The 14,549-nt window shown below is 32.0% G+C and overlaps 1 protein-coding gene across 1 annotated transcript; it reads right to left on the bottom strand.

Moving 5' to 3' along the window:
- Positions 1–12,805: 12,805 nt before the first annotated feature.
- Positions 12,806–14,180, bottom strand: LOC120184436 (AT-hook motif nuclear-localized protein 9-like). Its single transcript, XM_039188908.1, has 5 exons — positions 13,919–14,180; positions 13,679–13,743; positions 13,449–13,580; positions 13,198–13,269; positions 12,806–12,904 (listed from the first exon to the last, which is right to left on the bottom strand). The coding sequence occupies exons 1-5, from the start codon at positions 14,178–14,180 to the stop codon at positions 12,806–12,808; spliced, it is 630 nt and encodes a 209-aa protein (XP_039044839.1).
- Positions 14,181–14,549: the final 369 nt, after the last annotated feature.

The following is a 14,549-nucleotide window of genomic DNA, read 5'->3' as shown; positions in this document are numbered from 1 at the left end:
GGCCACTATGTATTCAGACTGTGTTGATTACGCAAGAAGATGTCACAAATGTCAAATCTATAGAGATAAGATCCATACACCTCCGTCACCTTTGCACGTGATGACTGCACCATGGTCGTTTTCTATGTGGGGTATGGATGTCATTGGGGCAATTACACCAAAGGCTTCGAATGGACATCGCTTCATACTTGTGGCAATTGATTACTTCACTAAGTGGGTTGAGGCCACCTCATATGCCAATATCACGAGATCTACAGTTTGCAAATTCATAAAGAAATAGATAATTTGTCGGTATTGGCTGCCAGAAAGAATCATCACAGATAATGCCACCAATCTGAATAACACAATAATGGTAGAACTTTGTGCTCAGTTCAAGATAAAACATTCTAATTCAGTGACTTACCGTCCAAAGATGAATGGAGCAGTGGAAGCAGCAAATAAAAATATTAAGAGGATCATTACAAAGACCACTGATTCTTATAGAGATTGGCACGACAAATTACCCTTTGCTTTGTATGCATATCGAACTACAGTGCGAACTTCGATAGGGACAACACCTTTCTCTTTAGTCTATGGGATGGAGGCAGTCTTGCCAGTGGAAGTGGAAATCCCATCACTTCGAATTTTGAAAGAGGTGAAGTTGGATGAAGCTGAATGGGTTCAGGCTCGGTTTGACCAGTTGAATCTCATTGAAGAAAAGAGATTAAAAGCTATTTGCCACGGTCAGATGTATCAGAAACGGATGATGAGAGCTCATGATAAGAAGATTCATCCAAGAGAATTTCGAGAGGGTGATCTGGTGCTAAAAAAGATCCTGCCAATTCATAAAGATTTCCGAGGGAAATGGATGCCTAATTGGGAAGGTCCATATGTTGTCAATAAGGCCTTTTGGGGAGCGTGATTTTGGAGAGATGGATGGAAAAAAATGAGAAATCCGGTAAACTCAGATTCTGTCAAGAAGTACTATGCTTGAAAAAAAAAGAATGAATGAAAAAATGAAAAAGTGAAAAAGAAAAAATGAAAAAAAATGAAAAAAAAAAAAAAAAAAAAAAAAAAAAAGAAAAAAAAAAAAAAAAAAAAAATGAAAAAATGAAAAGAAAAAAGAAAAAGGAGGGTTCGAGATGAAAATCCACAAAGGACATCTTGAAACCAAATGAAGGCTTTGAGTTGAAAGCCTGAAAAGGCGGTTCAAAGGCATTTTGAGATTAGGCATCAGGCAGTTAAACCCTCTCGACAGTCTGATATTTTGAGAGAAGCTTCACATCTACAGACATTCTGGCAACCCTTGAAGTCCTCCAGACAGAAGCTCAATTCAATGCTCCGAGTTATATCAAGTGGATTGGTTCAGGAATACTCGTGCTAGTGACTTATAGGGACGTCTGACTTGTAGTTCTAAATTTCCACTATTTATATGATTGCCATCACTTTGTAAAATCAATTCCTTGTCAGTAAATTCGAAGTTTGTTATTTCAAGCCCAATTCTATTCGTTCTGTACATACACATAAACATCTTGTAAGTAGATTGACATAACATTAAAAAGAAAATAAAAGATTTCTTGGTATTACTTTGAACTAATATTTCCAGTACAAAGAGTCTAAAGTAAGTCAGGACCCTAATACTCGTGTATATAGTCGGAGAGTGTAGGGTAAAACATGGCCAAAGAAATGCATGTGAATTGAAATCTCGAAGAGTACATTGAAAACAATGATATTTTGGTATGTGTTACGACTGGATTTTGTCAAGAAATTATCTACCTGACAGAGATGAGCAGTTCAAATGGAAGCAGAAAAGGATTTATATGGGAACGAGAGAAATGAGAACTTATATAAAGTAGCCCAAGTGAAATAAAAATGAAAATCAAATGATGCATTTGAATTGAAGATTTGCATGACAACAGAGCTCACCATATTAAAACGACATCATGCATACATCAGTAGGCATATATAAATAGGAGCATACTCACCCATTCATGTTCATTGAAATGCTTTGACAGAAATGCAGGGATATCAACAACAATAAATCCACCAGAAGGAGGTGACCAACATTTCCAGAAGAGTTCATAATCAGAAGAACTCGTCCTAAGGAGAAGGTTCGTAATGAGAAGAGCTTGTTCCTTTCAAATCCACCGCAGAAGGAGGTGAACCAACATTTCCAGAAGAGTTCATAATGAGAAGAACTCGTCCTAAAGGAGAAGGTTCGTAATGAGAATAGCATGTTCCTTTCAAATCCACCGCAGAAGGAGGTGAACCAACATTTCCAGAAGAGTTCATAATGAGAAGAAATCGTCCTAAAGGAGAAGGTTCGCATTGATGACAAGCTTGAGGGACCATCGTAATATGTAGGGTTCCTTGATGACAAGCTTGAGGGAACATCGTGATATATAGGGTTCCTTAATGACAAGCTTGAAGGACTATCGTGATATGTAGGGTTCCTTGATGACAAGCTTGAGGGACCAAACGTGATATGTAGGGTTCCTTGATAACAAGCTTGAGGGACCATCGTGATATGTAGGGTTCTTTGATGACAAGCTTGAGGGACCAACGTGATATGTAGGGTTCCTAAATGATAACTTGAGGGACCAACGTGATATGTAGGGTTTGTTTGGTGACAACTAAGAAACTAAGCCATCGGGGGTTTCTTGATGAGTAAGTCCTTTGGGCCAACAGTAAGTCTTCGAGCATGATGTTTAAATCCTTCGGGTCATCAGTAAGTCTTTCGAGCATGATGCGTAAATCCTTCAGCTCATCTATAAGTCTTTCGAGTAAGATGAGTCTTTCGGGCCATCAATAAGACCTATAGTGCAGGATGTTTTCAAATGAGATTTAAGAAACTAAGCCTTCGAGGGTTTCTGATTTGTAAGTCCTTCGGGCCATCCATAAAACCTTCAGTGCAAGATGTTTCAAATGAGATTTAGAAACTAAGCCTTCGGGGTTTAGGATTTATAAGTCCTTCGGGTCATCCATAAGACCTTCAGTACATGATGTTTTCAATAAATATTAAGAAACTAAGCCTTCGGGGTTTCTTGATTTGTAAGTCCTTCCGGTCATCCATAAGACCTTCAGTGCAAAATGTTTTCAAATGATATTTTAAAAACTAAGCCTTCAGGGGTTTCTTGATTTTTAAATCCTTCGGGTCATCAGTAAGTCTTTCGAGCATGATGCTTAAATCCTTTGGGTCATCTATAAGTCTTTCGAGCAAGATGATAAGTCCTTCGGGCCATCTATAAGACCTTCGGGTAGGATGCTTTCAACATTTCCTTTGCTCGATTCACAACACTTCGAATCAGCAATGTATCACTCGAGGATCAACATTCCAGTGGAAAGATCATAATGAGAAGAACTCATAACCTGAGGAACTGAAGATAGAGACTCAACCAAGAGAATGAATCAAATATGACATCATTCGCAGCAAGGACCCGACGATTTCGCAGGAAGAGAAAATTGACATTCCCAGTGAAGAGTTCGTAGCATGACAAGAAGAGACCAAGATAAAATTGGTGCTTTATATCTTTTCTCTATTCTCATTTCACAACAATGAGCAAAGACAATGAGCAAGAGGGATAGCTGTAAGCACCAATATTTTATCTAAAAAATGTGTTCACATAAATTAATAAAAAAGAGGCCATGCCTTGCACCACTACTTGCACCATTTCTTTAAATAAATGCCCCATGTTTTGGCCCATTGCTTCCCCCATGTGAAGAACACCAACAACAACCCAAGCACCACTTCTTTTAATTAATTATCCATACCCCATACCATGCTCCACTACAACCCGTGCCCATGCCTCCACTAGCTCCCATGTGCTGCTCCACCTCCACTCATCTGCAAATAATACCAAATAGCACCTAAATTAGCCATCCACTAAAAATACACTAAACCAAATCAAAACTACTCCACCGAAAATCCATTAAAAAACAATCCCACATACTCGATGCCAATCATTCAGCAACAAAGAATAAGGCATAAAAAGGGGGCTCTCGATCAGAAAAAAAAGAGGAATGAGGCCATGCGAATAGGGAGAGGGTTCATGAACAGAAGGCAATGAGGAATGAAAAACAAACAAGAACAAATAGACATTGTAACAGGAATTTCATTCACCATTGTATTGATAAACCAATGAATAATAGAAAGCAATGAACGATTTTTTTTTTGGTATTTTCTATCCTTATTTCGATTTACAGTTTCTTTATGGGTGTCTTATTTCTAAGCAAGTAAAAGTTATGAGAAAAGAAAGAGTTAGTTTGTTACCTTTCTTTGCTAATCTTGTCTTCAGCTGTTCATCACCGTGTATAAAGCAGAGTCGGATCTCGTCCTTAGGTTTTCAAAAGCGTATCATATTATTCTCTTGTCTCGGCCTGGAACTAGGAGAGTAGAGTCTTACCCGTAAACTTTCTTCATCGGTGTTAGGGAATCAAATCGACGAGTTTTTATGTTTTTGTCAATATATTATGAATGAATCCAAGTGTATATTATTTTTTGTACCATTAAAGCATGTTTTAGGTATTTATTTTACTTGTATTATTATACAACATTTTATGTACATAAGATTGTACGTAGCATGGTATAAATGTTATTTTTATTATATTTTAGAATAAATATCATGTTCTATGTTTAATATAATATTTAGAAAATAGTATATATTTAAAGTAAATAAAGTTAAAAAATATTTAAAATGGTTCTTTTAATCCTGTGTTTTTTTTTTTTGCTAAGTGCTCAATGTATCATATTTTATTTATTTAAAGCCTCATTAGCATAACTTAATCGATTATATAATTGGATTAAGGGTAGTATTTGTATTTTTAAATATTAAGAAGGGACAGTCTTAAACAACTAGATGTCATTTTCCGATATTTTAAAATAAATAAATATCCCACTATAAAACTTAAAAAAATTGATTGCATTTAAAATTAATTAATTTTGAAGGGAAAGGAAATTTCATTATTTTAAATTTACGAGACAATTTGCTAATTTTATTAGAGATTAAGTCTCGGTGTTTTTAAATTATTGAATATCCCTTATCTTTCTAATAATATCGGATTAATAAATTTAATTTCTTCTTTGGTAGAATACTTTTTTTTATATAGAATCCTTAGGAAAAATTATATATTCTTTTATTTCAGTTGGGAAGAGAATATTCGTCCTAAAGTATTTTAGGGAGTATTTTCTCTTCAATTGGAAATAAGAGAATATTTATATTTTTCCTTAGAATTTTGTTCTATAATATTTGTATGGTTGAATTAGGAATAATGGAATCGTGATCTAAATATATATTTGAATTCTTAGATTTCTACTATTTAGAGACAATATATAATCGATGGTTACCAATTTTGGGCGTTGTGGGGGTGCTAATCCTTCCCCACACGTAATCGACCCCCGAACTTTTTTTTTACTAAAAATGAATTTCTGATTATACGTGGATCGATGCATCTTTTAAAATGATATTTTTCTTAAAAAACTCTTTTAAAAGAAGATTTTTGGGTATTCGGCCTACCTAACCCAAAAGGTCGATGGCGACTCCGAAACATTTCTTTTACAAAATCGGGTTTTCACGAAATGAGTCGAGACACGTCGTATCGCCGGAAATCGGTTACGACAAAGTGTATCCCAATAGTAACACCTAAAAATTAATTCATCACTTTAAAATTTGGGGAATGGAAGAAAAAGAAATGTTCGGCTATTTAAATTTGTTGAGAAAAGGTTGTTAGAACTCATCTAAGATCTAGTCTCGATATTTTTAAATAATCGAATATTGTTTATCTTTCTCTAATGGCTTGGTAATTTTAATTTAATATATTTGTGTACTTTTGAACATTGTAAAATTCATATGTTGTTTTTTTGGGATCATAAATCAAATTAAAATCGAACTTGTAAATTTCATTGCAAAGACATTAATTAATCGACTATGTACCGATTTAGGGCGTTGTGGGGGTGCTAATCCTTTTCCACGCGTAACCGACTCCCGAACTCATTTTTTTTGTAACACATACTTCAATTTGTTGTTTTAATTAAAATTAATTTTATTTAAAATGACAAAACGTTTTTTTGTGCCCAATCACACCCTAATCAAATATTGGTGGTGACTCCTTGAACTGTTTATTTTTTTTATCATAAATGAATTTCTAAATTTTCAAAACGAGAGGTTTTTAAATCATATTTAAATTAAAATTGGTGTGGATTTTTAAAATCTCATCCGTAAAAAAAAACTGTTTCGACAATTTTATCTTTGCATATTTCGGTTTGTTATTTGGAATCATATGCAGATATTAAAAGGTGTTGAGCCTCATTGTAGGAACTTGAATGATTGCACTACCGAGGACGGCCAGTCTTTTTTAGAGGTTGCATTTCACTGCTCTTTGGGAAATCTTAATTTCAAGTATGCACATTGCTTTGTTTTTAGTAATAGAAAATTAACATCAAAATTGAACAATGAGAAAGCATTGTCGAGCTTTGGTACATGTTATATATAATCAAAGATAATGGTAAGATGATCAACAAAGTTTCATTGGATTATTTCTTGAATGCTTTGGTTCTTATATTTTGCAATAATATGAAAAGGGTGAATAAAAATTTAGGTAATATTTGTTCAGAATTTTCTTAACCTATCGACAATATACATACAATTTACACATATAATTATCTGAATCTAAATCCCCTAAGCACAACGACATTATTCTATAAAAAACCATATTAATTATTTTTCTAAATACTACCCTCCTTAGCAGATTTATTATAAAATACCCCAAAATTGTACATGTAGGACTAACTCGCGTCCTACCAAGCGCGAGGACATTGATCGCTTTTTACAGGATACGAGGCACGTGCAACATGGACGTACTTTTCAGAGGATGCAATTCAATATGATTATTTAATACATCGCGTTTAGCAGACGCGAGGTCGCTGAGATATTGAGAAATTATCGTTCGCAAAAGATTTGAAATTTAAAATTTAAAAAGATTTCTCGAACATCGTGCTTCATAGAACGCGATATACCTTTAATTTCGCTTCGAGGGCAATGCGAGGACGGCTATAAATAGGGGGGCCAACCCAAAATTTCTCACACCTTTACTCAAAAAAAAACTCTCTCACATATTTTCTCTCTTATATTATTATGGTATGATTCTTGAGTGTTGATCTTCTGCATGTATGCGATTATTGATTGACAAATCCGGAGGTAATTTTTATTTATTTATTTACTTTGAATTATTTATTTATTTTGAATAATTTATTTATTTTTATAATAATTTATTTCAAAATATTTATTTATTATTTATTTTTGAATTTATTTATTCGAAGGGATCTGAACGTTCGTTGATGTGTTATATCAACCGTTTCCTGAGCCCTGATGTTGATCTTATTCCATATATGCACGAAGCCGGTTTTGGTTACATTGGCATTGTAATTGGTGGTACGATGTTGCATCCTCCATTGATGAACTCGTTGCTAGAATGGTGGAGACCGAAGACTCACACGTTTCATTTCCCTTGTAGGGAGGCGACTATTATTAGATTAAAATCCATAATTATGGGCAAATATTTATAATGTATATTGTTATCATAAAATATGACATAAATCAAGTGACCAATTATGTTATAAAGTCATAAGGTATTAAAAGTGTCATAGAAATAAAAGTACTTATACTATTAAAGTTGTATTTATAATTTGATGATGGACAGAGTTATAAGTACATATAATAATTTATTCTTAAATCAGCTATATAAAGAGGTTATGGTCCCCAATAAATAGACACTCTCGTATTTACTCTTATCCCGTCAGAGAGTTTATACTTAAGGGAACTCTATCTTCTTGAAATATCACAACTAAATATATACTCAAGGATTTCAACCTATCGATTAATTTAGGTTCGATTCCGCTAATCTAGTATTTATTTTTCTCTTGATGGTTTGACATGATTAGATAATGGTTTGATTTTATAATTATTATGGTTTGGTTCTAACAAGTGGTATCCTCGCCTCGTCACGTTGAATATTGAAAATTCATTGATCTACTTTCTATATTGATTTTTTTTTTGGTTTAATGTATATATTTTTGTATGAATAAGGGTTTATCATTCAAAGATTCAGAGTTTTTTTTTTATAAAGTTAATTGTAATCGAATATGATGTTGTATTTACGGTATAAATCTTTAATTGTGTTTTATATCCGCTGCATATACATTTTTTATTTGAAAAACATTATGGTTTTTCGATAAATATATGCTGCTTTATGAATAACATATGTTCATCAATTTAGAAGCCCTAAATTAGCTATTATATGGTTGCATGATTGTATGCGATTTCCCTATTTGTGATTACTGCTGTTGCTATACTCTTTTGAGGTTTTTGAAATTCCATTGAATATGGTATTGCTATATTGTTGCTGTAATTTAGTTTAATAATAATAAAGAAAAGGGCTAAAAGAGTTTGTTTGTGCGTGAATCTTCTTCAATTTCTTATTTGAATTGTGCCATAATTTTGGACTTTTGATTATATATACGAAAACTTATGAACGTTTACAGCTGATTCTACTATCCTTATGGATAGTATTGTACGTACACCCTTTTCTACGTTTAAAATTGAATCTACGTATATGTTTTATGAATTTAGATCTTTCTGGGACTGTATTACTCATTTCTTAATTCTGATTTTATTTGGGAAGTTGGAGCCAAGTGGGATTGGTGTCCGATAATATTTTTTGGGTTTATTAGGCCCACGCTCCTCCAACAATGAAAGTAATTTGATTTTTGATTTCTTTCATTTTAGTAATGGTTTAATTATAAATCTCTTCTTGAATTTTTAATTCGATGCAATTTAATCATGTATACATTCTAATTACTTTTAATTTTTCCTCCTTTCTTTAATATGTATAATTATTAAATGTAAATGTTAATTTTACAATCTTTTATTTTAGTCACTCATGTTTAATTATATACTTATATAATGCTATATATATATATATATATATATATATATATACACACACACCTATGTATATACTTATATATGTACTTATATATATACTTATGTATATACTTATATATAATTATCTATATATACATACATACATATATATATACTTGTGTACATACATCACATATATATACTTATATGTATACTTGCTTATGTATATATTTTATACTTATATATTATATACTTTATACTTATATATTATATACTTTATACTTATGCATATGCATTATATATATATATTATGCACATACATGCATCATACTTATATCATACATGCATCGTTGATCATACATAATTACATATATACTTATATGTGTAACATATATATATATATATATATATATATATATATACACACGTATAATATATATACACATAAGTATATACATATATATATTTATATAATTATATATACACTTATATATAATATATACTTATATATATTATACACTTATATTATAAATATAATGTATACTTATATTGTATGCATAAATATAATGTACATTATAATATACATACATATATTATATTGTCATAACATTAATATATATATATATATATATTAATTGTTTCAATTTTTTCTTCAACTTTTGAAATGAATAATTCAGTTTATTTTACAATTTTTTCACATTTTATAATTATTTCGATTTGATCTTTTTGTATTGTTTAATTTATTTAAATTTTAATGTGTAATTTCATATTTGTTCAATTTAGTCCTTAAAATTATATTTGTATATGAAATCGTCCCATACTTATTTATATTTTTGTAATTTACTTCATACCCTATAAATCACATCATTAACTTCATTTCAAATTTTATAAATTATATCATAATCTCCAAACCCTGTAAATTTTTATTCACCAACTTTTTAAATTGATGCAATTTAGTTCATTTTTATATTAATTTCAACTTCACATTTTATAATTATTTCAATTTGATCTCTCATCGATGTGTGTTGTTTAATTTATTTATTTAGTTTTTTGTTTGCAATTTCATGTTTGCTCAATTTAGTCCTTAAAATTATATTTTTATCAAAATTGATCCATAATTATTTATATTTTTAGCAATTTATTCTAGATTATATAAAATTACAATTCAACGGTCATGAAAGGAGAAAAATAATTAATCAAAAAATGACTCGACCTGAAGTTAATCCATATCTGGTAAGATCCGACCTGAATTTTGTCTGTCAATGATGTGACCCGATCTGAACGATATCCAACTGAAGTTCATCTTAACCTGAATTAACCTGATATTTAACTGCTTTGTACCTAAACCGTTTTAACCTAAACTGAAATTAACCTTACCTGAACTGAATCTGATGTCAAATCAACCTAAAAATAATATGAATTGTTTGACATGGACCCAACCTGATCTGAGTCGAACTATCAAATTGATCTGATATGACCTTATTTAATTTGACCTAACCTAACAGGATCCGAATGAAACCTGAACGATTATCTGATTTCAAAATGTTGAACCCACGACCAGTCACTTTCTTACAATAATCGAAGATGGATTAAAAACTACAAATATATTAATAACATAATCTTTTTATAAAATTGATATAAATAGAATTTTAGATAAATAGTAAACCTATCAATAAAATAAATAAATAATAAAAAATTTAACTATTAAATAGCTGATGGGCCCAACTTTGAGTTAAACTGATCAATTAATATATTGTTTTTCATATTTACATAGTCGGTGATGGATTTAAAACCATGTGTCTATTAATAATACAACTTTTTTTATAAAATTGATGTAAATAGAATTTTAGGTAAACAGTAAGACCAACACGAGTTGATTTAGTGTAACCACTTTGATATTACTTAAATAAGGTCTGAGTTTAAGTCATTATGTATGCAGAAAATTACTGTTGAGAGATTCACCCATCAAAGTCTAGTATGCGACGCGGATCAATCCAAATTAATTAATATAAAACAAGATTAGAAATTTTCGACGAAAATTAAAAATAATTAAAAAAAAACTTTAAATTTAACAAAACAAAAAGATGATGAGGTACAATAATAATCAATATTTTAGTTTTCCCAATAACACATATCACCACTCACCAAATTGTTATGACATCAGATGTTAATGAATTAACATTGAATTAACAATTCAATGATATCATTACATACAAAAATAAAATCTAATACTACAATCGAATCAATTTATAATTCAATGGTAAATTATAAATTCAATCCTAATCCTATTAAGAAGGGAGAGGACGGGAGACTATAAGAGAAAGAAAGGAGAATGAATTTAGTGGGCCTAAAACACATAAAGAGAATATATGAAACAAATATGAGGAGCTTGGTCAACTGATTAAATGTGTTTGTATAACGATAAATTTATTTGTTTTATAAAAAGTGACTAGTTTTATTAAAACCAAAAAATATCCAAAAATATGATAAAGAATTAGAAGCATAACCGTAAACATAAAATATAATTATGACTTTTTTCTATTACCATTGAGACAAAAATTACTCACCTAGATCACATAAGGGTCAAAGAAAGAAAATGTTAAAAAATTAACCAAAAAACTCGAATAAAATAAAGATACGAACAAATCTGACTACATCGGTAAACGAACCACAAAAGGCGATGAAATTACTGAAAGACCACCGGCAAATCGTAAATCAGATTCAAGCGACGTGAGAAAACTATCCACGAACGCAAAAGGTGTATCCAAATCAATCCAAGGGTCCAAACCAGGGAAGATCATCATGATAACAAATAAGCACCATCTTGATCAGTCGTGGCGATGTCAAATCCAACCCTAAAAAATGATAACAAAACAACGACAAAAACCGTAAGTTACCAAAAGGCAAAAAAAACATGTCACAAATGCGAGATAAACGTGTCATAAAGACAGAGAACATGTCACAAAGACATAATTATTCTTATTAAAAAACTAAAAAAAAAACAAAACAAAAAAAAAGATAACCGACGGGTGACAACCAGCATTAAAACCTGTGTCGTCGCCGGTTAAATAAACTAAAGAAAAATTGGATTGATCAATAAAATTGATACAAGTTGTAAAGAAAAAAAAGGAAAATATAGCACAATGATAAATTTAAAAATTATAATTAAATTATATTCGATATAATATATGGTAGAAATAGTAGTATTTAGGTTCAAAGAATAATACGTAACAGTATGGAGAGCGCAGGTAGGGGCCTCAAATCATGACATTGTTAAATTATGGACATTTTAATGGTAAATGAAAGGGAAAAAGTAAATGCAGTAAAATCCAGCAAGGAATGTACGGATCTTTCCATTTTCAAATAGTAATGATAGAAGCTTTAACACATTCATATCACTTGGTGGAATGAGAAAGCAGATTGCTTAGTCTGTGCTCCTTACAAATAAGCCTCAGTACTGTGGATTAATCTAAAGAAAACCAAATACCACTGTAACAACAACAGCACTTTCAAAATTCAGTTTATTAAGAACAACAGTCGACGGCAAAAGTCATGTCACTAATGATGCTCCTTTACATCTCAAAGACACTGGCACCAGTATCCGGAGTTATCAATCATCTCATCGGATACGGGCAGTGAGAGCGGCAAGATCCGCAGGTTGTTTGAACCAACAGCCGTTTTCGGAAAGCTAGAGTTTTTGCCATGGTTTCAGCAATCAGATTATCTGTTTTCTGCAAGTTGTTTGGACCACTACTTTATAGAGAAACAGAGTTTAAGTTATTAGTTTCATTTGGAACGGTATCTAATTTCGGGGTATCTTCTTTCATGGTAACCGGTACTTGGGGTGAAGTACACTTCTCTTGATTATCTGCCGTTGGAGTAACTTGATTAATGGTAACATTCACCATTTATGAACTGGAAATAATATTGGCTGATGTCGATGCTCCTCCGCAATACTTCCGTCGGATTTCTCGACCAATGTTTTGCTTGAAACTAGCAAGAATAAGCTGATAAAAAGACCAAATTTGAATGTCAAAAGTTACAATCAGAACATCAACATGGTGCTGCGATCACTATTTTTAAGCTAAAAAAAAACTTGACCTGCAAGTAAACTTAATAAGTTTTGTCTAATTAAGTGATAAGTCATGATCAAGTGAATGAAGAATAGCTTTGCAACCACAAACAGAAGAACTAAAGGATCCTACTTGGATGGGTCCAGGGCCAGCTGCAATTAGTGGACCTTCAACACTTCCACCAAAATGTTTTCCATGAGGATTAGTAAATGAAACACTCAAAAGACCGGTTTTGTGATGGTCCCCACTTCACCGGACACAACAGAAGAACCGGTGAGAGTAAGAATTTCAAACCTCTCCTGCAATAAGACACATATTTTAGTGTTCAGTTTCAGTCATTCTTGTTGAATGCCAGTTCAGAAAGAGCAAATTCATGCTTTGCACCATATGTATGTATGTATGTATGTATGTATGTATGTATGTATGTATGTATGTATGTATGTATCATGTATTGTAATTAGATAAGTTCATGATCAACCTCATACGTGAAAGTTCCTGCAGAAGAATCAGGGGCACAGAGGGTAACACTGGAGACAGCACCACTAGCAGTAAGAACACAAACCGAATGACAAGCCCTTGCACAAAACGATACTATCTTATCAACAAGATCCTTCATCACCAAAACAGAACTTAGAACATTTTCTTGCATGAAAGTTTACATGACAAGAATAGGATGTAATAATTGAATTTATTTTATATTGCAGTTACCTCTCCTTTGTACATAGGTAGTACATGAGGTGTAAAGCTTCTTCTTGCAGTGTCCATATATTCACCTAATCAAAGGAATTCAGGTGTGATTGTAAGACATTTGATCAATTAAAGTGCACCAATCTTCAAAGGTTTCACAACATTCCTAAACTAGAGAACTTAAATGAAGCAAAGGCTTACTCAATCTTACACACTATGCATCCACACTTTAAAAGGCACTAGATACTGAAAATAACTCACCGGTGGAAGCCAACGCCTGAAACTTGCCAGTGCCCTTAGGCCGTCCCCAAGGTCGTTTTGTCGAACAATACGCTGCCGTTGGAGGTGGCAAAGCTTCAACTGAGCCATTACTGATTGGAACACCATTGTCATATTTCCTAGGCCTTCCCCTTCCTCTCTTATTAACCATCTCTTTACTGGTTCTGCTTGCATACCGAACCGACCCTTCTCCGGACCCTAACCCGCCTGCTGCCTTCGGTCTCGTTGTTAACAGCAGAGTCATGACAAAGATTAGCTGTTTTCTCTTCCATGAACCGTTAAAAGCTGAAAAGAAAACAAACAACGATATATTTCAAAGCACAAAGACACGAAGAAAAAATATCGCATGGAAAAGAACGTAGACATGAATATTACAAAGGGTTTGATTGAAAATTCTAAATTGAAAAAGATTGCACAAGTAATTTTCTGTGTGAAGTTTGTAGTATTTTTTGTATCCTTAAAAAATATAAAGGAAAAAAAGAGACGAGGGAAAGGATGTAATAAATCTCTATACGTATTTTATATTTGGTAGATGAGGAAATAAATTTTCTTATCATATAAGTAATTTTTATCCATTTTAATGGAAAGAGTATCTTTTTTATTTATGAATAAA

Source organism: Hibiscus syriacus, unplaced genomic scaffold, assembly GCF_006381635.1.
Source record: "Hibiscus syriacus cultivar Baekdansim isolate YM2019G1 unplaced genomic scaffold, ASM638163v2 tig00112889_pilon, whole genome shotgun sequence".
NCBI lineage: Eukaryota > Viridiplantae > Streptophyta > Magnoliopsida > Malvales > Malvaceae > Hibiscus > Hibiscus syriacus.
The sequence above is the reverse complement of the archived record's forward strand: the minus strand, read 5'-3'. Positions and strand labels throughout refer to the sequence as shown.